The sequence below is a fragment of the Acanthaster planci genome, linkage group LG01, assembly GCF_054643075.1.
Source record: "Acanthaster planci isolate LZ-2023a linkage group LG01, COTS_SCS, whole genome shotgun sequence".
In the NCBI taxonomy this organism is placed as follows: domain Eukaryota; kingdom Metazoa; phylum Echinodermata; class Asteroidea; order Valvatida; family Acanthasteridae; genus Acanthaster; species Acanthaster planci.
In genome coordinates, this window is record NC_141777.1 from 32,966,988 (window position 1) to 32,994,307 (window position 27,320).

The following is a 27,320-nucleotide window of genomic DNA, read 5'->3' on the forward strand; positions in this document are numbered from 1 at the left end:
GCATCAGCTTGGAATCTTAGGGGTCCACCAGGCTGAAGATTGAGTGGAAGTAGATTGGACTATAAAATCAAACAAGTTCGGATAAACCGTGAGAAATGATCTACAAACGATCATGATATTCGTAAAATGTCGCACTTAGAAAACGACTTTGCAGCATGATTGAAGTTAAGTCGAAGACGGTCTTCAGACCATAATTCATACTCCATTCCTCCATGCCCTCAGAGTGGACCAAAGAGCAGAATAACTAAGTATGAAGATCTCATGAGCCTTTGTAAAGACCACATTTCAATTAGTCCAAACAAGGAGGAGGGCCACTGGAACTTTTTTAGGCTTTGCCTCACTAATCATAGTATGATGGTAGGAATATGAGTCTGCGCACAATTTGAGACAGAAGTACTCTTTGACCATGTTAATTTAGGATTTGTTTTTGTGAATTGTGGATGCAAGTACCGACGATTTTTTCAATCTTAGTTCTTTCAGTTGTACGTACCTCCGTACGTTCACTGATAGTACATCATCATCAATGAGCATGAACGTAACAAAAATGAAGTTTTAAGATGTTATGCGCCTAATGAATTCAAACGTATAGGCTAGACTGACCGAATGTGCATGTGAATTATCATTTTACAAGAATGAAGCATTTGGGGAACTAAAAAGAATGCCTTTGATGAATTGCTTCAATTAGTCGATAGTCACATCTTGAAAATACATCTTGAAAATAGTCGATAGTCGTTCTGTTTTCTAACTTTCACAAACCATGGACACTGATTTAATCAAACGAGGTCTAAACATTTCATATTGTACATCAATTTCATTTCAACTGAACGCTATAAGATATTGTCAGCGTGTCAATTTTAAAGTCCGGATGTATTTTAAATGCAAAGGAAGCTTATAAGCACGGTTGAACAGCTTGCCATAAGCTGCCAGAAGTTCTAATATGAATGAATCTTCAAAAAAACGAGGTAATAGAGGTTTTTGCAAAACTAAATCAGTCATAGATTGCACAAGGAAAAAGCCATGCATGAGTACAGTGACCGGCGAATAATACACATTGGATTGATTAGCCTACAGTATACTGAATGTGCAGTTTTGCGTTGCGAACAGCACGCTCACGACAACGAATTATCATCAGTTGGAGTTTTTCCAGTTTGATAAACTGAAGAATAACTTTGCGTCCAAATTACAACGTACTCCCCAATTTCCTCGTCATGAAAAGTAATTTGAAAGATAAAGCAGCGCTCATTTAAAAAAAAAAACCTTCTTCTGAAGGTTTGTTATGTGAACTGTACAATACTGACGCTCAGAAAACGCGCTTTTCTCAAAACTGAGTTTTTGCATATTCGCCTGTATGTCATCAGCTAGCTCTGCGACGATATGATAGGATAATATGATCGATCCCAGGAGGGGCCCTTCAACGAAAGTTTTACGCTCACAGCTTTTCGCCCTTAGAATTAAAAAAAAACCCTGTACTCTAGGTGTCATCTTGTTTGACTGTTAATATTCCTTTTCATGGTAGATAAAACATTTAAAAGTATTTTGACCACCGAAGCCCCCCCCCCCATATTTGATTCTGGATAGTTCTAACGTCTCTTCCCTTCACAGAGAAATGGTAGATGCCAGTTTGAGGTCATGAGACGTCCCGGATGTTGACCTCGGCATAGTGATTTTTGCGACGCAACAAAATCAAGTTACTGCATCAAAATGGTGGGTAAATCGATGTTTTGAATTTTTTTTTGATATGACGAGCACTGCAAGTATGTCTTGGACCATGAAATTAATGTGGCTTTGCATTTCATCGTACTGGTCTCAGTAATAGGCTGGAAATTACAAATAAATTGAACACCTTCGCACGCAGCTAGCTGCGGAGTTGTGTGGGCAGGGCTAAGGCCAGGGCGCGCTCACTGAAGTCACTGCATAATAATGCTGACTTTGCATCACGGATGTCAGGCTAAGCGGCCTAAACCCGGATAAATTTTCGTCACCATCAACCATCATGACAATACACGTACTTACCTGATAACAAATGGTTTTATTCCCAGTAAAATTGCAGCAATAGGCCTACATTACAAATTACAATATTTTTTCATCTTGAAACGTAGGCCCCCCTGCGGTGTCAGGTCAACTCGCCCCCTGACTTTCTCGCCCCTTACCGACTCACCCCTTTCCAACTCATCCCCTCGTAAAGTCGCCCCCTGACTGACTCGCCTCTTGACAACTCGCCTCCTGGCCAACTCGCCCCTGACTGACTCGCCCCCTGACCGACTCGTCCCCTAGGAACGTCAAGCAAATATGGCCGGCCCAATGTATTAAAAAAAAAAAAACAATGGTTCTAACCAACAATGCGACACGAACGACTCACAGATGGTGATGGATATTTGGACATCACCACTAATCGCTTACATGTATTTATTCAAACGCTTCCTACGTCCACTGTCTGATTAGGTTATTTGTACATCCAACATACCCTCAGGACCAACAACTTCGAACCCTCCGTCCCATTAATATTTGGGTATGTGACTGTATCTTGTTGTAGTGACCAGATATCCAGTTAGTTAGTTATAGTGTTCTTTTGCTCATTCACTTGACTGGGACCTCACATATACTGCGAAAATTGATTTAGGTTCTTGGATATACGCTTTTTGTGTGATGTACATGTATAAAGTCATTATCCACCAAGCTTTAAACAAACTCAACTTTGAGTGCCCGCTGCAAACCCCAGAACCTATTTTTAAGGGCAGCAATCACCGATTCCATCTCTGATTGATTGTATTTTTTATTAAATGGTGAATGGGTGAGTTGGCTAGGGGGGCGAGTCGGTCAGGAGGCAAGTCGGTCAGGGGGCGAGTTGGTAAGGGGCGAGTCGACTAGGGGGCGAGTCGGTCAGGCATGTCAGGGGGCGAGTTGGTAAGGGGCGAGCTGGTAAGGGGCGAGTTGACGTACAATCCCCCATACGTGTAGTTTAAACTAAAGTTTATTAAACTGTCATTTCCATTAAACTTATATAAAATCTATCATAAATACATCTTGCCTAGGCGCTAGACCTACATTGGGTACATGATGTGGCAGAATGTGCTTTTTTGGTCTGTTTTGCACTCCATTGCTTTTAGTTTTAGGGGCGTACATCTGGAATGTCAAACAGTTTACTCATTTAACGTTGAAGTAGCAAACGGTTACTTGTTCAAAAATGAATGTCCAACAAGTAACGAGGAACTAATTTCAGATCAGTTAGACCTAGTCTGAGTAACATGAGTAACTTGTACTCTATAAATGGCCTTTTTTCACATTTTTGAACATGGTCGGGTGATAGTAGAGTCCAAGTACCTGCCATATACTTTTGCTTCTGTTAATTCATCTCACTCAAATTAGCTTGAACCTGGAATTGAAATCCTCCAAATTCACCTCCAAAATGACCCTTAACCATGTTAACTGTCTAATGCACCCGGCTTAGGATTAAGTGAGAATCAGAGATTCCAATAATAAATGATAGTAAGGATATCTCACGCCGGACATTCCAGCACTCTAGAACCAGTCGTCAGCGTGCATGTGCTGACATGGCATGCTTTTTGTGAATGGTCTACTAGGTCGGTGTGCCATGACGTCACTCCAGGACATTAACATGTACATGTAGTTTAAAATGTTATTTGAACAAGGTGAGCTTGACAACAAGAGCGTTTCCGATTTGAAGGTGAAATTTCTCTTTTCTTCCCAAATGTAAGTAAACGTTACCATCATTGTTGGAATCTCTGATTTTCACTTAATCCTACGGTGGGTGCATTAGACAGTTTAAGGACAATTTTGGAGGTAAATTCAGAGAATTTTGATTCGGGGTACGAACTAAATTTGAAATAAATTAATGAAATGGGAAGCCTGTGGAAGGTACTTGGACTCTACTACCGCCCAACCACGTCCAAATGTTTAAAAAGGTGATTTGTAGAGTCCAAGTTACTCGGACTAACCTAGGCCTAGGGCCTATACTCTTTCGAATATCCATTAATCAGGAGCAATAAAAAAAAACATTAATTTCATTGCCATAATTGCAGTGAAATTTTTACTAGGCATGAAGGTTACATCACATCCATATCCTACGGGTCGAAAAAACAATGTGCCGATCAATAAAATCCTGTCAAATTTCATAAATCAACTGAAGAATAATCGAACAATCAACCAATCACAGAAAAAGAGAAAGTCAAAATAAGATTATCAAACGTTTTGACGACCGTTCTGAAGCGATATTTGACCCAGTTAAGAAGAGTCAACTGGTTCAACTGGTTTTTCGGAAATATTTTCTGGACAAAATAAAATGAGTGACCTGTAACTACATGAACATACATGTACATGTATGTCATCAAAATTTCAGTATTTTGTGTACATGCAAATACTAGAAAATGCCGAAAAAGGGGTTCTATGTTATTTTGGTTATTTTTAGACATGGGGAAATACATGTACCAACACAGCTGTGCTGGAACGCTCGAATCAGACCAGCGAAAAAAAACAAAACGGAAGCTGGGTACAAAATTGATAGTGCTGTTCAACAAACATGCAGTACCTACATGTATGTGTACCTACATGTACATGCACACGTACAGTGTATTTACATGATACGGACGCCGCTTGACCCCCTTGCACAAACCCTATAAGACTTGTCTGAAAAATTCAGTGTTATCTTATTAAATAACTGGTACATGTATTTTCCCACCTACATGTAACTTGAACTTTTCTGGATATCTTTTTGCTTTCTTATGGCTAATAGGTCACTGTAGGGAATAATTACTGGAACTCTTCCCCTAAACCCTGCTTGTTCTTGGAAAGTAGGCCTACCGGTGTCTGCTTAATATGCATACCAAAAGTAACTTGTTACTTGCCATCTCGTTTTTATTAATATCACTGTCATGACTGTCTCATATGCAGAACCCTACTATGGTATGCTATTCAATATGCTATTGAAACACGCAGCTGATTTCACGAAACTTTATGCAATGGCATACATTAACTCCACTCATGCCACAGTTTATTACGTAAGTTACACAACAAATTAAGACCAATGTCACGAAACTGGCGCACTGCGTACGCAACAAATTATGGTGTAACTTTCCAGTACGCAGCCATTTTAGGTGGCGTGGCAGTAAATTGCGCCAAACTAAGCAAAAATGAATGAGTTGACTACATGTAGCTTATCGCGCTCGGCAAAGCCTCATCATTGCTGAACTTAACAAGGTTTATACGAGACATACATGTATCCAACTTTGTTGTAAAAGATAATAAAAAACTTGTTTGGCTGTAAGAAAATTGCAACATTTTCTGTTCGGTTCCCACAAAAAAAGACGAAAACTTTTTCAAAATGGCAGGCGGAGGTGATTCAACAGCTGTTTGATGACTGTTGTATTGGAAAGGAACAGCCATCGTAAAAGCCATTTTTGTCCTCGTTCAAGAAATCTAATTTTATTAAAAAATGATGCAGCTGTGCAATATTTTGTGAAATCGAATGCACAATGTAAGTATATTGCCATAAATTTGTTGCCCAAGGCTTACGCATGGTTCAAAGTTATGCCACATTTTTGAAATCGGCTGCAAGTTGACCAGTGACCAAGCTGAGTCAGACCGAGTTGGTTTTGGACTGAGTTGACTCGAATTCTACCAATAGATCACTTCATACATGACACGCAACTGAAATGCCTTCATGTCCCATGTCTGGAATTATATGCATGTACATCTACGTGTTTGTCCTTAAGTGACATATTCGTTGAAAATATTGTAACAGGTGAGGGGTCCCGTTCAGAGAATAATGAGAACTTGGCAGTATACCCACCGTATACCTACGACTGACTTGCTTGGCAGTTGTCCACAGGGTCATCTCCAAGTCACAGCCAATAGAACGGAGACGGGTTTGGGGAGAAGAATGCAAAGCTTTCAATATCTGGACTAATTATGCGGAGCTAGAGGGTAAGAGGGGAGGTCCAGGCACCGAGACTTACGTGTATCCCCAGGAAGGTTCCACAGTCAAAAGTAAATGTTGAAAGCAGTCCGCTGCTAATAATTTGCAGGCACATGCAAAAACCAACTGACCTTTAAGAAATTCAGTGGAGGAAACAGCATTTATCATTCATGAATTTGATCGTAACAATGTTGTTTCATTCACAAATTGTATCAACTGGATACCTATTTCCAATTCATTTACATTAAGGAAATTACATGTATTTACATGTACATGTAGTTCATGTAGTGCATATACTGGTACATGTACTGTACGTGTACTGTACACGTTCATGTGTACGTCATTCGCTGTTCAGAAGAAGTGATTCTTCCACACATTGTTGCAGTTACATGTAACATTTACATGCTGGTCTTCAAATTACATGTAAATTATGATGTGTGCTTTGCTTTGTAATCACGTTTGTCTCAGAAGAAAGGACTTGTTTCAAAAATGTGTGCTGATGAATTGGTGTTTAGCTGTCTGATGTTCTTTTCAAGATGCTAACTAGTTTTAATCTTTGTAGCACTTCTTTGTAGACTTCATTCTTCAGCATCTCTTTTATAGGCTTCACAGCACTTGTTTGCTGACTTAAAAACATAGCACTTCCCATCTTGGCACTTACTAGCTGCTGCCTTGATATTGCACACGTGTGGCTTGTTTGTTTGACCGAGCCAACTGAATGCCGGTTGCACACCCCTGTTATACATTTCTGGCAGTACAAAACTAGGCCAAGTGCATCGCACGTTTTATCAGTGGCTAAATGTGCGGCGCGTATATGCAAATGAATACGTGGTAACATTGAGATGGGCAAAATAAGTGTAAAGACTACAATTGCACCAACAGGTACATTTACATGTACAGTAGGGAAATTGCAGTTTAGGTAAAGTAATGAACTGTTTGGATGACTGATGCTGTACAAGAAATCAGGGCTCATTGGAAGCTTTTTGGCAAAGTATGGGCCTGTCGCCATTTGCCAAATCGTGTCTAGTTTGGGTGTACATGTAGGGCGAACAATACGGAGGTACATTTACATGTACGTGTAGAAGTCTTGTAGACTGGCTCCAGTGCGGGGCTATTCATATTAAGGCAGTGGACATTTCACCAGTTCACAGTCCTAACATTTATGCTTCTGCTGTTGTGCCAGCATAGCAACTGTACATGTACATGTAGGTACAGTACATGTGCGTCTGTAATGAGTGTTTTTGGATGCGCAGAAATTTACAGCAGTAAATCTTTGTCTGTTTCCATGCTAACATGGACATTGTGGATTCGTATTCAAGAGGTAGACTTTAGACCTAGTACAATTTATACTTTCTTCCAAAAAAAATTTCTCCAGAGCCACAATATTGCCAAAAGAAAGAGAACTATTTTGCGATGTAAATGTATCGTACATGTACATGTAGGAATCAATTTAAAATAATAAAAAGTGTATGTATGCGTAATCTTGCAATTTTTGGAGGTGAAAACAAAACAAACTACAAAATGCCCCCAATTCAGGTTTTGAACAAGGTCTGAATCATTGTTCGTTTCAGTGGGTTTTTTTTGTTCTGTAATTGTTCTCTTCAATTGAAAGGATTTTGTCTTATGATTGTTGTCTACAGGGAAACGAGCAATCACTTCCAGTTGAGCTATGCTCCACTTGTAAGTATGCTGTACAGTTTTCTTTGCCGTTCTCCTGAGTGAGCCATTGGAAATGTTTCTTTTGTTTTTCATTTGAGCATTGCTGGATAAAAAAAGCACGGTGTATTTACATAAATGTGGCAAGCTTTCAACTGCTTTGTATGAAAAAAATTAATGAAATTTACTTGTCACAGTGGTCACCCCAAGTCAACCACAGCCCAACCACCAGAGCTGTTGGACTGTCAATTCTGGTTGCCAAAATCATACAAATTGACCGTCTTCAAACTGTTAATGGCTGCTGTTCCAATTTTTTTTGCACACACAAGACGTACATGTACATCTCATTTCTGGAATGTTCTGCAGGGAAATTTTGAATAGCCTAATCTTTGCGAAATACACATTTACAGTTTTGCAGAAGTGTACGTTTTCGTGCACTTTGTAGTGCCAGTAAAATGTACATGTATTTGTCATTCAGCGACAGTGGAAACCAACAGCTGGGGTCATGCACGCACAGATGCACAGACATGATAGGCTTCGCGTGCTCTGACATGCATCTCTTGCATTCATGCAGTGTTTTAGGCAGGTGTATACTGTTGGACATGGATTTATGGCAAGCCTAGAAAATTACATACATGTACAATTTATGCATGAATCTATTAAAGTGTCAAGTGTTTCCCCTTTTGCAGTTTGCTTTGTATAGCGTATTTCAGTGGGACTAGACATTTTATCTCGCATGCTGTAATCCTGAATACATTAAAAAGAGGGTGATTACCATCATTCAGTTCGGAATGGTACATGTACGTGTGGGTAATTCCAGACATTAGGGGTCCGAAAGTGTGACATTTTCGTGTCCCTGTTACATCTTACCTTTGTTGTTTGACATGGAAATATCACTGGAATTGATTCCAAAGTATTGCTATTTGTTTGGCAGGTAATTTGCATTAATTCATCACTCTTGGAAATCAGAAAATGTGTTCTGAACTTACAAAATTATATGTCATATGTGACAGGGACACGAAAAAAATGGACCCCTAATTTCTGGAATTACCCATGTACAAATATTTAGCATATTTGTGCCGTCCATTGTGTTCAGTTTTTGATTGTTGATCTTCATACAATGCACCTGTACAGGTATTAGCAAACATCACAATATGTGTATGTACTTGTTTTAAATTAACAAATATTAACCCAGGGTTTCCCTAGGGATACAGACTACAGTGTGCATGTACTGTATGCGTGTGGTGGTCAAACAAATCTTGCCAAAATTCTAGTGCCTAAAACAAATGCAAGTGTTTTCAAAAAGGCCTATTCTCCATATTCCAAATTTCCCTTCTAAAATAAATTGATGTAGTACATGTACATGTATTCTGTTTCCCTTTTTACCATTCTAAATGATTTGGAACTGATCTGTTTCAAAGTATTCAAGTTATTTTGCCTTTTCCTTCCATCATTGTTTATTTTACATGTACATGTAAGTTTGAGGTGGTGAAATTCAACTAAAAAGCTTGAAATGGTCACTAAAATCAGTGAGGTGGGCCGTCATGTACGGGTATAGTAGGTAGGGGAAACCTTGTAAATGAACCCATGTGCATGTACACTGTACAGTACACCTACATACACATACATATATACCAGTACATGTAGTATTTTACATTGAAACAGATATACATGTATGTGCATCATGCTGATTAAAAAATTCAATGGTGACTTGGGGGGGGGACATTTATAATTCTACAGGTACATGTATTCATTGTTCATGTACACCTGTACATGATCATGTCAAGTGTGCAAGCACCAAGCGGTGAATTTTTTGCAGAATTTTACGGTGAATCAACACATTCAGGAGATGAAAAATTATTGCGGGCCATTTCAGATGATGTTTACAAACTCTTGTGGAAATCAAAATTTTATGGAATCGGTACATGTATGTATAGTACTGTACATCATCATGGACTTGGATTTGACTCTTGTACAATGCAGTACTGATTTTTACTTTTCATACATGTAGTAATACGGAGAATATTCTGATTTTTCATGAAAAAATCCGAATTTTGGGTGAAGGATTATGAATTCTTGATAGCCAATGTTGGGAGGTCTGATTACATAATTCTGTGTTCCACTCGCGCTCGCTGATAACTAATACAAGTACATGTACCAGTACTTGTAGTAATGATGCTGCAAGGATTTATCTGTGAACTTACCTGGTAAGTTACACGTAGATTGAGGAGATGCAAATTCTGTTTTCTCTGCACCTTGGTACCTGTCTTTCATGCATGAACATGTTTTCAGTGTGTGTGAGTCATCTTATGACCACACCTGAGTGTAGTGACATTGTCGAGTGACCTGCAACAGGATTCATATTGGGAATTCATTGCTGAAATACCCAAGTGCCTCATTGCTTAGCTCATTGACGGATAGAAATTAATCTTTGGTCTATTATCTCAAAACCCTTTTTGGTCTTTCTCTGTAGTTGACACCGAAGAAATCAAGAGGTTAGGGAAGCGCTTTCGGAAGCTGGATCTTGACAACTCTGGAGCGCTGAGCGTGGATGAGTTCATGTCCCTGCCAGAACTCCAGCAGAACCCATTGGTGCAACGTGTCATCGAGATCTTTGACGTGGACGGTAACGGGGAGGTGGACTTCAAAGGTACTGGTATCAGAAGACTAATTCTTTATATGTGAGGTTTGGGCCTTCACTGATGTACTACATGTACATGTATGTTTGTAACACTGTGTGCTCAGTGTTGTCCAAAGGTTTGTGGAAAACTCACAAGTTTGCTCAGATGGGACTCGAACCCACGACCTCCAGCTTACTACTGATAGCGCAGATGTTTTGCCACTCGACGACTGAGCTTCCTGGGGTCATCTGACCAGTTTGAATTAATTAGCTCTAGGTGCCACGCCAAACCTAAGATGTGATATTTCCCTCCCCCCAATCACATCCTATCCAAATTTATCAGGAAGCTACATGTACCGCACATGTATATATTTTCTTTCAAAAAGTATGAATGCTAGTTGATTATCAGAGAGGGATAAAGGCAAATGCTTGAGTTGTGTCATCAAAATACTTTGTGTTTACAAAGTTTCCTCTCTTTCATTCTCAGAATTTATCCAGGGTGTATCACAGTTCAGCGTCAAAGGAGACAAGGAGTCCAAGATGAGATGTAAGCACCAAGCGGTCTTAATATTGGATATGAGTGGTTGTGTAGATAACCACTTTTTTCCTGTCACTGAGGAGGCCTTAGTGCAAAGCACAAGTTAACTTTATTCAGGCCAAGCGATTTACAGTTTCAATTATAGACACTAATTAAACTGAACTGAAACAGTTTTCCAACAGAATTCATTTTCTAATGTAGACTGTGCAGTGCTCAGCATTGAATAGGAACACAGTTTTTAAAATGAACTCTACTTAGCTAATCATAAATTGAATGCTTGAGGGGAATAATGACTTTAATGCACACATGTACAGTAAGTGTACAGGTAAGTTACCCAACTCTGTCAAAATGGATATATTTTTACATCTGTTTAGGAAAGTCCTACATGTAGGTGGTCAAATTTGGACCTTTTAACGCTTCGTTAGACATTGTGGAAAAAAGTGCTAGGGTATGAATTTGGGCCCTTGGTACATGTATATGGCTAGTTCATACTTGGCATGGAACACAAACCAAATTGTAACATCAGATCAAATGTGCATGTTGCAAATTTACAAAACCTCAACACTTCCTCACTCAAGTGAATTTAACCGCTGTGTTTTGGTACATGAAATTGGCTTCGCTTTGTATTCACCTACATGTAAGTATGAGTCGACCCTTAAAAGCAAGGATGACCTAAGTGTGTCATGAGTAAGACGGAAGGTCCAACTCATATTGGGCGAAAGTTGCAGAGTCTGGCTTTCCTTTCTGCTCAGATATTCATTGGGATATTTTGGGGTTTCCCCTATTTCCAGTTTTCTTCAACATCTATGACATGGACAAGGATGGGTATATCTCCAACGGGGAACTCTTCCAGGTCCTGAAGATGATGGTTGGCTCTAACCTGAGAGACACGCAGCTGCAACAAATCGTGGACAAGACGATCACGAATGCTGACACCGACCAGGATGGCCGGATCTCTTATGATGAGTTCTGCGCGGTAGGTAGCCATGAACAGCCTTGTTCCCTTCTTAGTGTACAGAGAAATGCATGGACAGGGGGTCAGGTTGGCATAGCAGTTTTTTACCCTCACCTTGCACCTCTGTGGCCTGGGTTTGATTCCACTGCCAGTCTGTGAATAAGGTGTTTCAGTCCCTACCTGATTCTGTGAGTTTTTCCAATGTGCCCAGAGTGCTTTTTGCGTATCTTGAATTGAGAAATACTTAAAAATAACAACGCTGCGAAAGGATTGTGGAAGAATAATTGATTCTATAGATACTGTTATGTTGGCTGAATCAAGCAAGGCATTTGGGGTTGGGGACCAGTCAGTACCCCTGCACCATCTAATGCTGTGTACCGTCAGCTCTCGTATGAAATTCGTGTTACAATGAACATTACTCATAAAACTAGAGCACTGACTCACGTACAAAATGATGCCTGCTGGGCACATCCATGTTTGTGCACAAACCTGTGGAAAACTCAAAATTTTATACGGCTTTTGCACGGCTACATATGTTTGCATATCTGCGTCTGTATTCTACAACGCAAAAAACTAAACACACAATCAGTAAATGAGTGTTTCATTTTACTCTGGTAAACAACGCAAGCGCACATGCGCTGCAGATAAATTTTTGCCGCATTTTTTTTCAATTGGATTTTATCAGTACCCGATGTGCGTTGCATTTAGAGTGAACAATTCGATATTTATTCTACCTGATTTTGAATGTTCTACAAGCATGCACAGGGATTCAAAGGTCAGAATGGTGTCGAATTTTCTTGGCACGGAGAATGAGAATTTAGTGCTCTAGTAATTGAGTATAACTCCAGGTTTACAAGCCTCTTACAACAAACTTTCTTTGGAAACTGCAAAGATAAGTCACACCTGTGTTGTTCAAGGCATTATCTGTACCATTACCCTAGCTTGGTTTATGCCTGCTGATGCATGACGCTGATACTTTGGTACAGTGTTAGAGCCAATGATTTTCCGCAATCGTGGAAAACGGACGGAATTTGCGGAATCAACACTTCGAAACAAAATCCACTGCTTGAAACGGAACTTGCAAAATTTCCAACTAAGAATGGCTTAAAAAGTAAAGAACACTTTCTGCAAAGTACTTCAAATAAATGCCTACCAAACCCTTTTAAAATGCTCGCTTTTCATGCACAAATTATGCTGGAAACATGCTAAATTGCACCTCTCCACCACATGATTGGGTCGTCCGCACCAGTACCGATACTTGCAAGTGCTTTGGCGTGCGTGAGCCCCATGTGTGTAGCGGCAGCCAGCACAGCGCAGCGACGTGGTATATGGCACACACATTGGCTGTACACGCGTGCACTGTACTAGGTTTGAAATCAAGGCGCAAACAAGTTCATACTCACACATATGCGTATTGCACACATCAGGAATTCAGTCTGTGAATCGGCATAGACACCTTGAGACAAAGCTTAGTCTTCAGCAAAACTGAAGACTAACATTTCTTGAATTAAACGAAACCTAGTAAAGCTTGGTGTACCATAGCTGAATGGGCCCTCGGAAGTGTTCGATGTAGAGTGGGGTTTTCAGCCACAAACAGATTTAATGTAAACCTATTCTGTGAATTCACTGTACATGTGCTTCTATGTAATCTGATTGGATACATGAGGAGTGGCACATGAATTGTCCGTTGATTAATCATAGCAAGTTTATGATGATTGCGCCCTGGAGCGATCGCTCGCCAGTTGGAAATATCAAGGGATGGGGAATGCTGTATATATTTTTTTTAAAATTTTCTCTACAGAAATTATAAAAAAGTTGGAATCATTGTAGAGTATTTCCAAACAATATTTGTTTGTGTTTTTTCTTTTCTTTCTTTCGTTTTTTGTTCGGGGGGGTATGGTTGGGCAAATGGTTTCCATGCATTGTATAAAACTTGCTCTCCTATTTCATGCTTATGAAGGTATGAAACAAAATTTGAAATTCCGAAGCGAAATTTGGGATTTGGCGAAACGGAAAATACCCATTTTCATTACAGAAAACATCTCACCCCTGTTTACCTACATTTGCATATCAGTGCACATTCGCATCAAACCTCGCTGAAAAAGTCACCCAAGCCGCACCCACTGCAAGTCCCCCTATAAAAGGCCGTGTAGCACTAAGACTCGTCCTAGTTTTTTTCAGCAATGCGTGCAGTCTATATCGTCCTAAATCAGAGTACAATGGAGCTTCATGGTCATACACAATCTTGCTGAATTTGACAGAGAACTTTTAATTCAAGCCACGTTCCGGGCAAATCTCCCAGTCCCTCCGGCCTGATCGGCCCTTCAAGCTTGATATTTCCACCATGTCAACTGAGTTTAATATGCCAGGTTCAACAGTTGGAAATTCTCTGGGGCCAAGCCTGCGACTAGTCTCGACCAGCGCCACTCTCTGGCAAATCCTGCACACCTCCGGCAGCCAGATGTTAGCATATGGAAACAGCAGAATCCAACGTCCGTGTACATGCGGGAGGGCGGGGCCCAGCACTCGACGCAATCATACCGGACGACCAGCGAGCCTTGCCCAGTCACAGAGGCCCAGGGCACCACCACCACCACCCAAGTCGTCATCACATTTTTAGCCACGTGGACGGCAGCCTTTTTGTTACATGTACAGGTCAAACGCAACAGCTTCAACCTCGTTCTCATCTAAGCGCGTTGGATCGACTGACTCTTGGGGGTCATAGGCTAAATTACCATTTGTGTCATGGGGATAAGAAGATTGCGTTCTCCCTCGTTGACCGATGTGCTCCTCCCACGCATTCTACAGTACTGCTCACAATAAACAGACAAATGGAACACGGTCACCTGGGTAACATCGTTACCATTGTAGAGATGTTTAATTCACAGAAATCAAAGTGTCTTAATCTCATATCGTTCATCGGGCTAATGACTACACGCTCAAAACTGCACAGAATGTTTTTGAATTCCTCTGGTATAATGAATCACTAACTGCTTTCTTGTGATCCTCTGGCTTTTCTCCAATAGAAGAATGTTCGTGTGCATGTACATGTACTTGGTACATTTATTTACCTGTTCTCATTTGTTGCCTAGTTCTTGGCATCAGAACTCTATGCGGTCAATTTGGGTCCAAATAAATTTGTTTTGTAGGAGGAACACTATGTCCAGTCTAGTATTTTTCTTACTTCACTAGTATTTTCCCTACTTCAGGTTTTGAAAATTATTCAATTTACTGCAGCTCTAATAGTTCTAAATTCCACTGGAGCTGTTGTCACTAGTCACCATTGCCTTACGTTTGTCCTTTATGGCTTCAAACAACGAGGGCTCTTGTATTTAAATAGTCACAGCACTACATTTTCCCACTTAGTGGTATCTCATTTGGGTTTGAGATGGACCCTTGGGTGCAAGGTCTTCCAACTGGGTTCCTGTGTGCATCGGCGACTTGACATGTGCAGACCATTCTTTGAGTGTATTTAGCTGCGCCTATTCAGTGTGCTCCACGCACAACCTTGAGGCGCCTTTCCATATGTACAATGTGGGTGCGCTTGCCCGCGTGTTCCTGTGTTTCACTTTCTCAGAAATTAACGCTCATGTGCGTTGCGTTCCCCCGTTAGGGTCGCTCCAGGAGCTATTTCGTCCAGCGCGCGGCACATGGTGCAGGTTTTGTCACACACGGGAAGAGTGCCTCAACTTGCGCACCTACCGGTACGCGATGACTTACGATTGCCTTTTTCATTTACTCACAACAAAATAAATGGGTGCGCCATCTCTTGGTTCTCGCTTGAAGCAAATAATTACCCAACTCATTGCAGCTCTAGCCCCTGTTCTGCCTCACCTCCCCAAAGAAGAACTGCATAGACTTTGGGTATGTGCCACCTGGTCAGTGTATTTCTTTTACAAAGTACATGCAGTATCAACACACTACGCCGTACCGGTACATGTCTCAGTGGTGCATAATGCTGGACCCGCAGCATCCCTTATTTGTTACCATTTGTTGTCCACTAAATTTCAGCGTAGTGGAGTGGCCGCCAATTTACTTTAGTTACAGTAGCCTTTCTGACGTCCAGGTTTTGTTATGCAAGTCCTCCTGCACATCCTAAACATGTCCGCGTTGCATGGATAGTCGCATTGGTTTGTTCACAGAAATTGCTCCCCTTTTTCCTGCATTCAAAATCGAGGTGGTTTTCTCGGAGTTTGGCAAACATGTTCCCACAAAGTTCCTTAGCATAGCTCAGGGTTTTCATCTGTTTCACAGGTTTCATAAGATAAGACGCTACATGTATGTGTGACCTTGGTTGACCAATTTCTCTATGGGTTCCCATCGTGGTTACCTGACTGGCGCAAGTTGTACATAACGGCATTAGTTGCCTGTAATTCTTAGGCACTGTTGACTGTATGGTTAGGTTGCATAAGGCAGGTTTTTGTCACCTTTGTGATTTTTGGTGGTCTTCGTCCAATTTCATGCCATACATGCCACAAAGCTCGTGCATACAAGATACTATCATAGTTTTGGGGTCTTTGTCAGTAATGGATACAACAGTGGCCATACAACAGCACAGTCAATAATGGGTAAAGTCGCAGTTTTTTCTTTACTGATTTATTTGTTGTACAACCATTCAGTGTATTTACACGGCTTAAATACGCAGTGTAAATTTTTTTTTTAAAGATGGGGGGGTTGCAATTTCAAAGTTAAGCACCCTCTTGAAATTGAAGGGACGAACACACAAATTTTCAAAACAGCCTGGGTGCCATCTCAGCTGGCCTTCATGCCCTTCCGGTATTTTGTGAGGTTGTATTTGAGGTGAAGTGGCCTTTGCCTATCTGCAGCTAATGGCTGTAGCCTGTTGTTCCCTTTAATAACAACTTCTGCCAGACCATGCTGCTTGATGCCTTCCGCCCCTAGACTGCAGACAGGATGGACCTCTTTTTATTTTGCTAACGTTTCTCTAAGCCACCCACTGGACAGAGGAAGACTTCTTCGGTTGATGCCCCTCCACGGGGTAACATCACTCCCACAGACTGATCCCTTCATTTGTTGCTCAACCACAGTTAGGGGAACTCATGCCTTCACCTCCCCTTCCTGTTATAAGGGGTGCTTCCAGTTGCTCATAAGAGACAGAGTTATCAAGAATGTTCCTCAGTTTGATCCCTTCATTTTTGCTCAACCACAGTGAGGGGAATTCACGCCTTCACCTTCCCTTCCTGTTATAATGGATACGTCAAGTTACTCATGAGAGACAGAATTATCCAGAATGTTCTCTTTGCGTCATTTTGGCCACAACAGCCTTGGTTCCCTTGCCTCCTGGGCCTACTTATTCATTCTCTAGTCAGGCTCCTCAACTGCCGAGACCTCCTGACTCAACCCAGGTCTTCAATGGCTCATCTGGATCCAGCCTCCCTTCATTGGTGTGCTTGGATGCTGTCACAGTCTGCCTTAGAGTAGCTGAACTTTGGGAAGTAGATTCCGCCTGGGTAACTCAACACAGGTGGAGCCCAACAGGCAGGCTTGTGGTAGCTGACTTCTCCACTTTATGAAGTAGTACAAGACAATGGCTACTGATCCCCATTCTTCATCTTCACCTATCATCGAGGATTTTCCTCTTCAAACATTTAGGGGGATCAGGGCATTGTTCTATCATTGTATCCCAAGTCTCCCATTGATCCAACATAGAGGCTTGTACTCTTCATCAACCAACCTTTAAGTGGTATTTCTGATGGCTGCCTGAACATTTTCACGAGGAGGCCAATTCTATGCCTAGTCCACCGCACCAGGCCACCTTTCCGGGATCGCACCATCGTATGCCTCATTCCACGCATGGGGTTTCTTACCACGGCTCATTCAACCAGTTTCTTTCCTTAGATACCTTCGTCCCAAGGTTGACAGTGATTTCAAGAATGGCGGAGGACTTATGGTGGTGCCATGTACAAGCTTCCACATATTTCTTCGCTCGTTTGCAGTCCTTACGAGGTGACATCTAGCAGTTGTTCATCACAACCATCCAACTACATCGCCTGGCCTCTGTGACCACAATCGCTTAATTGAGATCGGAAAGGCAATAATTTGTGTAAGTCCTCTCGATATTGAGGATCGAAAACAGGTGCTCATGAGACAAGCAGCAACATCCTGGGCCCACCGGCTTGGAGTTTCTGTTTCAGGTATAATGAAAACAGCTTCTTGGGAGAATCAAATAGAGGGTGTCATGAGCAGGGAAACCCTCAAACAGGTTGGCAGATCAGCAGCCTGTACACCCCAGAAAGCTACCATTTCTCACAACTAGATAGGCAGCTTTCAGGTACATGTATGTCCAAACAACCTTTTTCATATTTGAATGGGCTCAATTTAGACCTTCGTTACCCTGCATGTCCCTTCCCTCCCAAACTGTTATTTAACGGTGCTACTCTGCAAATGTAGGTAAACAAAGGTGAGATGTTTTCTGTAATGGAATTCCCAAAGTCCAACGGGATTTTCCATTCTAGTAAGAAAACACTCACCTCTGTTTACCATCCCTCCCTATTCAAAAAAAAAAAAAGATCAAGGGAGAGACCTCAAAAAAAAAAAACCGAACTGGGACAAGTTCTAGTGCTACACGGCCCTTTATGGGGGGACATGCAGTGGGCGCGGAGGGTGTGGCTTGGGTGACCTTTTTCAGCGAGGTTTGACGTGCATGTGCACTGATATGCAAATGTAGGTAAACAGAGGTGAGTGTTTTCTTACTAGAATGGAAAATCCCGTTGGAATCTGGGAATTTTGAAACGGAAAATCATTGGCTCTACCGGTACAGTGTCAACAAGCATGTGATAAATACATGTAGCACTTGCACAAAGTGGCTTCATAAGCTATGCTTGATTACACAACTCATGGTGTGCTCAGTAGTTGCTCATATCTTGTTGCGTTAAGACAGACCCAATTTGTGAATGTAGGCAAATTGAAAAAGACATCCAGTCAAATTGAAGTTACTGATAATCTACCACTTGAAGTTGTCACTACAATGTATGTGTACGTGGCACGATTTCTGCACAGATATTCAGTGCAGTTTTATCCTTTGTTCTACCAATGTCGATAGTCATGATTATCAATTTTAATTATTAATATTTCATCTGCATTTCCTGGTACAAGTACAGGTTTTATTTCCAACAAAACAAGCAATTTTACTGCATAGATTCCCCACAAGTGACCTGTTGCCGTTGGTGTGGCGATCAATTGTAGGAGCCGGCACAACATACAGGCACATACAGTACAGTACAGTTTAGACGCAATTCCACTTCTTGCACACTTTGGATAGAATGACCATTTTGAAAGGTCTCCTAAACTTTTCGCTGTGCCCCAGAAAACGATTTTCAGAAATGCTTTACCAAAGTTTATCAAACAGAAGACTCGAATTATTTAACTGAATAATGGTACAGGAAAAGTAAAACTTCCCTTATTATGGAATGTGTTCATGGATGTGTTCGATTAGCTTCCACGAGTTGCCTCAGGCTGAATCTTGTCCCCACTGTCTCGCTTGTTTGAAACATCGGCCATCCCAAGGTGAGGCTTGGCCAATGTAAGCTGATTGAATGCACCCTGTAAGGGCTCAGGCCTTTAGCTTGGAATGGTAAAGTTGATGATAGAAAATACTTAGAATTAAAAAATGGCAACTCAACAAACAAATGTAAAAATCAACTGTAACAAGCATGACAAGGTCATGACCACCACCAGCTCTCCGACTTATGACATCGTTTGTACATTTCACCGTACCTTTATAATTATTATCATCATCAGACAAAAAGAGAAATGTGATGAAGAGTTTTACTCATTTATTGTACATATACATGTATTTGATTTAATGTTATACTTGTTCTACATGTTGTAACACAATGTTGATCCAATGCTGCAATATAAAATTAAGTTTCTGAGTCTTTCTTTTCTTTGCAGGTTGTCGGGAATACAGATATCCACAAAAAGATGGTTGTGGATGTATAGCGCCCTCAAGTGTCAAAGTAACTTAAGGTACCCTTGTCTGTTTCTGCAACCACATGGTGTGTCACATGTATTTTCATCCCTCTCGCGTTCCCTCTTCATGTACATGTAGATATTGTTTATAATGTTACTACGTACATGTTGTTTATTTCTTGGAAAAATCACATGCTCTTGCGAAAGAACCTAGGTGTTACATTCACTTTGTTGAGAAGTGATAACAGATTGTTACAGTTACTGGCATTAAACCTGTTACACTGTGGTCTATTTTATCAACAAAACTACATTATGCCGTTTAAAACCTTTCAGTGTGAAGAGATCAGAAAAGCCCATTCAGCTGTTGTTGTAAAGATCGACTTTCATTTCAATAGTCTGAAGAGCTCATTCCAACCCGGGTAGTCTGTATTGTGAATGTACAGATCCTTGCTCTGAGTTTAAGCGAGCAAGAAGATTGCAAAGGATTTTGACATGAGACACAGTCATCAACTGAGGATTTCTGCCTAGAGCGTTTTTGTCGTGTGTGCGCACTCTTTGGGCAAACGTGTTGAGGACACCACACAGAATTTTGAAGGGTGACAGGTGAGAGAGCTTGATGCACAGCAATACCATCAGTTGTTGATGGCCGCCTTGTACAGTGCTGGCTTGAGGGTTGACAAGAGTATGGTGACAAACCCAGAGAAGAATTTACTTGAATGTGTATTTACAACTACAGAACGGACAGGTGCACAGAAGAAATCTCTATAAGAATGGGGCAGTTTTCTCTCACGTGCTCTGACAATGTAACAGACAGATATTACTGCTCAGTGTACCAGTGTCGGAGATGAGTTGAGTGTACGTGTACCATGGTTCTCCTCTCATAATCTCTGTCCATTTTGTCTTCTTTCTCTAAGGGTTACCATCATTGTTTCTCAGACCAGTGGTTCTACTGCTGACCTTTTATTTAAGTGACACCTGTGGTTATCTTGTGATCGTGTATGTTTTAAATATTTTTACTGTGTACATTATTTTGTTAGTTTGCCATTCTATGTGGAGTTTATAGTGATGTGTCACACAACATGCATGTACAGAGACTACAAGTATCACAGACCAAGTGGCTTGGGGAAGTCGGTCAAATACTGTCCAAACTTTGAAGTGAAATAACAAGTTTATATTTTTTTGGTCAATTATTATCGGCATACATGTACACGTACACATGTTACTTTAGGGGCACTTTTTGAGCTCCTTTCACTTACAGTATTAAGCCACATATAATGCCCTTATTTCTATGAAGTGTCAGGATTTACCCTGAACAGACAATATTTGGCTGTTACCCCCCCTCCCCCATGCTCTATTCGATCTCAGAATTTTCGATAGACATGAGAGACCAATTTCATGGACATAGGTTCCTGAAATGCAAAGAATAATCTTGATGACCCAGCCCCAGATGGCCCAGAAGTCTTCTCTCAGAGCGCTGATGAAGATCAAAGTCACTTGAAATCTCTTGGAGGCGGCTCAAACACAAACTACTAGATTTTATTCCCTATTATACAACTTTTGAGGATAGTATAGTTTCAGATTATTAAAAAAACTGCAAAAACAAGCTGAACAGCATTGATTGTTGCTATCATGTTAACATATACTGGCACATCATCAATTTGGTGGTGCAAAAATCCTGTCCCAACAAGCCTTGGGATATACCAGTGTACACATCATAAAAAGAAATGTCCATGGTCTACAATACATACCGAGTAGCCTTTTCGTAGTGACCGAGTGTAACGATGTTTGGGTTTTGTGCCTTCTCCAGATCTCATATGTGCAGGTACATGTAGTCACAGTAAAACAGTATCCCTTCACCAGAAATAGGTAGAGAACTTTGCGGATTTTTTGGGTATGATACTATGTAAATACATGTACATGTATTCCATTGTATGCTTGTTACATAAATATAATAAAGATGTGCACCACAATCTCCAGACGTCTTTGAATCAATATTTACAGTATTGCATGTTCTAAGTGTTTGATTGTATGAAGCCAATCAGTGAAGTTAATTACCACACACAATTAGTGAAACTCTTTGTACATGGATGCATGTTTTCACATTTAAAATACAGAATTCTTTCTCATACAAGTACGTTTTCTCTATTCAACTTGTGTGAAGGATATTGTGAGTACACCGCATCTGTGGCAGCTGCTGCTTTATTAATCTCCATTGCTTTCAACATTCATGAACTGTGAACAGTCATTAAATCTTGTCTGCTACACCTTAAACTGTACATGCATGTATACCTACATGTACAGTAGTGGTGTGATTTCATCGATGGCAGAAATTGAAGAAACCGTCAACCAAACAACCAGCTTAAAATAGTGTTCACAGTTGAAGGAAAATTAGCCATTTTACCAAGTTTAGGTGGAAAGGCTTGCGGTAGCACCATGCGAAGGAATATATCTCACTTATGAGTATGTTTGGTTCTGAAAAGAACCGGGAGTGTACTCAACGTGTCGGACTTCATGCTCAGTTCGTCGTCAGGAGACTTTCCACCTGTTGCTGTCCTACACCATGAATAGCGTGAAATTCCACCTGGCTTCGCTCTACAGGGAGCCCACCACATCCAGTCTCCTGACGACAGACTGAGCACGCAGTCCAAAACGTTGAGTATACTCCCGGTTCTTTTCAGAACCACACATACTCATAAGCGAGATATATTCCTTCGCATGGTGCTACAGCAAGCCTATCCACCTATTTTTGTCCTTCACCATGAATAGCCAGAAATTCCATCTCACCAAGTTTAGTTAACTACGCCAGAAGAAAGGACTTTCCATGCTAGGTACATGTATGTAATGTTAACTTGTTACAGATTAGGTGTAGGCGGTATGCGCATTGCCAAGTATGCGGTGTACTACAGTATTCACCAATGTTTCCCAAGGAAAAATGGTGTTAAACTGTGGCAAAATTAGGTATTTGGAGGAACAGGTTAGCTTTTATTGTGCCATATTGTAGTGTGTAAGCTATGAAGTGTTTTGTTACTGAAATTTTCAAAACATTGTTTCAATCAAGTAAAATGTAATTTTTGTGATATTACTGTAAACATGACACTCATCAGACAATTAATCCTGGTTACTTGGCAGTTCTTACAAAAACAGAAGTTTGGCCATTTTCGTGTGTAAAGTTGGATTGTTTTTGTTTACAAAATTTTGAGTGCACAAAGTCTCTTTGTTGTTCTGATTCTGTATTTGTTATATTGATCACCAAGAGTTGTCCGTTGTGCTTGCCTTTGCTGAATTTACCATTAATCTCATTTTGTAAAATTGTTACCAAAGATGTCTTTTGGTGTTAGTACAGCATTAGACTTTTGAATCAAGCTTTTGCATAAACCAGTTAATGTGTAGCATAGTAATGTTATTTCAGTAAGGTATGAGCTTTTACATTTTGAGCCATTTTGCCAGTGAGCAGTTTTTTCAAACTGTCGTGATTTTTCCCTCAGTTGTGGCACGAATCCCAATCACGTTCACATGTTCCCCGGATGCAGCAAAGGTAGCTGAATCTAACAAATTCCATAAGCAAGATCAAAAAAATCTTTTACCAAAAATCTGTTATTTAATAGTACTCAAAGCAATAAAAGTGAATGAAAGTCTTCAGTGTTAAGTTAATGTACCAACGTGCTCTTAGCAACGTTGACCATTACCTGTAGTTGCAACAGTTTACCGGCATGGTTGCTTGAAGTACTGATGCACAGCGTGCACATACACGTGCTTGCTGCATTTAGTCTCAACCAAGGTCTGAATACTGCATTATTTTGGGCCTAAAGATTAAATAGATCCAACACCCAAAGGCTGCTCATTAGTGTCACGATCCGCGGCCACTCATTAGCCACAATAGAGCACAGTTGATAGAGATGAGTGAAGAAGTCAACAGGTTTTGATTTGAAAGATGTAGGGGGAGTGGAAACCATATGTACAGCAACAGGAAGTATCATTAGTTGAGACTATGCCATGCGAGTCATTATTCATTTGGTGTTTGTTTTCTTTTCTGAAGCTGCAGTCTAATCCATGGATTTTGAAACCCTCTTTTTTTCTGTAAGGTAGATGGAAATACTGGTGCCACATTTGCCATTATGCCAAAGCTTGTGTTTTGAGAGTTTCAATACTCCTTATAATAATGTTGCAAATAGTGCATTTTGAGTGAACATCATTAGTGTTTTCTGATAAGATAAAAACCAAGTCTCCTGTTAACAATACCGTGACTGGAGAATTACTAGTGAACCAGCGTCGTATCCAGCTTTTGGTGCAAATTGGGAAGCAAGTGAGAGCTTTGGGCTTATTCAACATTATGTTGGGGGAGAAAAAAATATTAAAAGCCTTACTCAGATATCTGTCAGTGCCCCCCCCCAGCTGGATACGACACTGAAGCTAACGTACTTTTGGATAAAATGTGCATGCATATTAAAACGGTTTGTTTGGGTTCATTTGAAATTCAGGGGAAATTCGCAAAGGCAGGTGTGTATCATAAATTTCACTTTTATTATAATGTGTTTGAATTTCAATAAACTTAATTTGGATTACTTTCATGATGCGATAGATCCGTATTATTCATGCACACCCGTCAACGGGTGAGTGTGCCTTGACATGTACATGTAATCTGCCTCAAAAGCAAAAGACAAATGGATCAACTCTGCTTAATTGCACCCAGATCACTTGCCAGTGTTTATTCAGAAGACAGGCCATCCAGATAAGGTAAACATTGGACAATCTGCCAGAAATATTAGGATTTGAAGAGCTTGTTGTACGAAACGTTTCAGTGCAGTGCAGCACAAGCAATTAGTTGCATCAACAAGCCTGGACCATGATGGAGGTCTCTATTTGTAAACCTAGTCAATCTGAACCCTGATGATGCTTACCTCTTATCCCTCCCAGACTGTGGTCCAGTTTAGTTGAGGATGGTACATGTACTGGTTTACTGGCAGAGGCCAGACTATAACAAATAAATCCTGGTTGCTTCTGAAGGTAGTGGTACAAGGCGGATCCATTATTAGTTTGTATCAAAGATGCCCCAATGTAAGCCATGCTGAACGCTAAGCATGGTTGCCAATTTGATTGAAGACCTTGAACTAGGGATTCTTGGCATAGCATTTTTTTTTATTTCAGACTAAGAGGAAGACATACAAGGTCCAAACTCTCCAAAGGGTTTGATGTTTGGATAGCCTCATCAATCGGTGAAATTGCATAATTGCGGGGAGAAACCAGTGTTGAGGGCAGGTCCCACTTATTGTGTCCATGTACTTCATTTTGTAGTCCCTCACGCATTATAAATTCGTTTGTCTCCTTAAATTTTTACTTAGTGTTAATGGATGTGAAATGAACAAGATTGAAGTGCAAAACTGGCATTGTTTTAACCATGAAATTTGATAATAAGGTAAAGCTGGGAAATTCAGATCACAAAATTGTCGAAAGACCGTTTTTAAGTAAGATTGGTACAAAGAGTTCAAAGAATTTTTTTGTATCTAAGGTCCCTTGCAAGCTGCAAAATGCATTAAGCTGAAAATTTGTATATTGTCAGTAATTATGTATTTTCGTTAGAATCTTACAGGCAATATTTGTATGAATATACATGTATGTATATGTATTTCTTGTGGTAAAGAGGTATATCTGCCGAACTGTATTAACATCATGGTAATAAAAATTAATTAGTATGTGGATGTACCAAACTGGATAGGAAATGGTGTTGTTTATCCAGCAATTTCATGTATGAAATTCCTTGTTCCTTGTATCTGCAGCATCAGTTCATCGTGCAAAGTTTAATCATTTCCCCCCTTAAAAATTGGGAAAGCCCTGACTTGTATTTGGGATGTTTGTAGAAGCTGAGAGTGACGATCAGTACAGGAGATAAACACGGCATCATATTACAAAAATCATCTGGATGGCTTGCAATGCTCTTGTAGTGACTGAAGCCACCAACGGCCATCTTACCATGCTGAATACTAAGATAAGTGTTGTCTCGCTTGCCATTCTAATTATTGATGCAGGGAACAATGTGGTTAGCAAGGCGAGTAAGCCTGTGTGTTACTCCTGTATTTGGCATGGTAAGATGTCCACAGATGGCTTCAATGACCCATGTGGGCTGATTATTGTGAGTCCAGGCAGTTTTGCGTGGAGATAAGGTGCGCATTTCGATAGTCCTCCCGCCAAAGCACTTTGGATAAATACTCTCACAGGGTGTTTGTATAAATTAAGGTCTTCAATTAGTCTTGGTGCAAGATGTTACTGTGCAGTATCTGTTCCTTGTGCATCTTTAACCACTTGTCGCCGGATGACGTGTCAGCACACAATTTTCCTTATACAATGTATGCTCTATGGAGGACGTGCATACTCATTTAAGAATTGGTTTTTTTTCAATCCCGCGGTTAACGTATTAACGCGTCGTGCTTGGTTTGGTCGGAGCACAGAAGATGACCCCTACACGCGGACGCTGCTACTAAGTGGACCCCCCCACACACACAAGTGTGTATTTGCCTGCAACTGGGGACCCCGTATTGTTCCTCTTTTGTTTGTACTTCAACTTTTTTACAAGACCACCCATATGTTTTGTACACAGTTGTCAATCGGGGACCCTCTGTCAATCGGGGACCTTATTGTCCTCTATTGTTCAAGGTCCGCAATTGAATGCAGAAACAAACTCACACACACAAATAATCCAGAAATGCTTTTCTTGAGGAATAAGAATTGAATGGGGATCCCACCATACACAATAAGGGATTAAAGACTTCCTTTGGATAAACCGATTTGCTAGCGAAGGTTACAAAATACCAACTAGCAACTCCTTTGTATCGATACAAATGGCAAAAACAAATATGGCCATGGTTGACACCTTTATACACTATGGACCTTTTGTACGTAAAGTGGTTGACGTCTGGACACGCACCACAGTTTTTACCTGGGCAGTTAAACGGCTCAACAGAAGAACTCAAGGAAAAATATTGATGCCATTACTCAGAAGTTGTGCCTTCCCACATATTTATGAGCACTAGAAATAATTTGCGGGAGAGAAAAATGCCCAAGCAGCTAGATACATGGGTATCTTCCCACTCCATAAAAAATACAGAGGGCGAATTGAATGCTAGTCGGATAGAATCGATATCTTGTGGAGAAATGGGATCCGTTATAAATGGAATAATATGGAGTAAATTAAGTTTAGCGATGCGGTAGGCTTGATACTGATTTTGAGAGCAACCAAGCAAATAGAAGCACCCCTCGAAAAAGTCACACAAACAAAAAATACAAACAAACAAATAAAAATTATGCAACCCCCCCCCATAATGCAGACCAAAACACATTGAACTCTTTCTCTGGAAGATCCAAGAGTAAAGATGCCCCCAACCTTTTTCAAATTTACTAACGATGGTTGGGGCTATTTGATTTCCTTTTCTTATCTGCCCCCGAATTTAGCCTCACTCTCCAGTCCCTAAAACTTTGGTTCTGGATCTGCCCTTAACTTGCCGTGACGTCATAAATTTCACTTGTGTAACTTTCAACTCAGTCAGTTTTGTCATCGAAATCATGGTGCTGTCCCAATTGAAACCCCATCCCAATTAAACTGGTCTAGCGACAACCGTGGCTAAGGGAACATTTTGGCCTGCAGGTATTTTTGCTCACACCCATCGTCTTTCAATAGCCGAAGGTATAGTGACAG

General features: G+C 40.7%; 1 protein-coding gene across 1 annotated transcript; it reads left to right on the forward strand.

The window, feature by feature from the left end:
• Positions 1-1,610: 1,610 nt before the first annotated feature.
• On the forward strand, positions 1,611-25,350 carry ppp3r1 (protein phosphatase 3 regulatory subunit B, alpha). The gene is made up of 6 exons (XM_022248085.2): positions 1,611-1,704; positions 7,573-7,612; positions 10,062-10,238; positions 10,696-10,755; positions 11,538-11,722; positions 19,616-25,350. Exons 1-6 carry the CDS (start codon positions 1,702-1,704, stop codon positions 19,661-19,663), a joined length of 513 nt encoding a protein of 170 aa, XP_022103777.1. The 5' UTR covers positions 1,611-1,701; the 3' UTR covers positions 19,664-25,350.
• The last annotated feature ends 1,970 nt before the right edge of the window (positions 25,351-27,320 follow it).

Coding starts and splice junctions, on each gene's coding strand:
- ppp3r1 (XM_022248085.2), top strand. Junction 7,613..10,061: donor AGTTGAGCTATGCTCCACTT/GTAAGTATGCTG, acceptor CTTTCTCTGTAG/TTGACACCGAAGAAATCAAG. Junction 10,239..10,695: donor CGGGGAGGTGGACTTCAAAG/GTACTGGTATCA, acceptor TTTCATTCTCAG/AATTTATCCAGGGTGTATCA.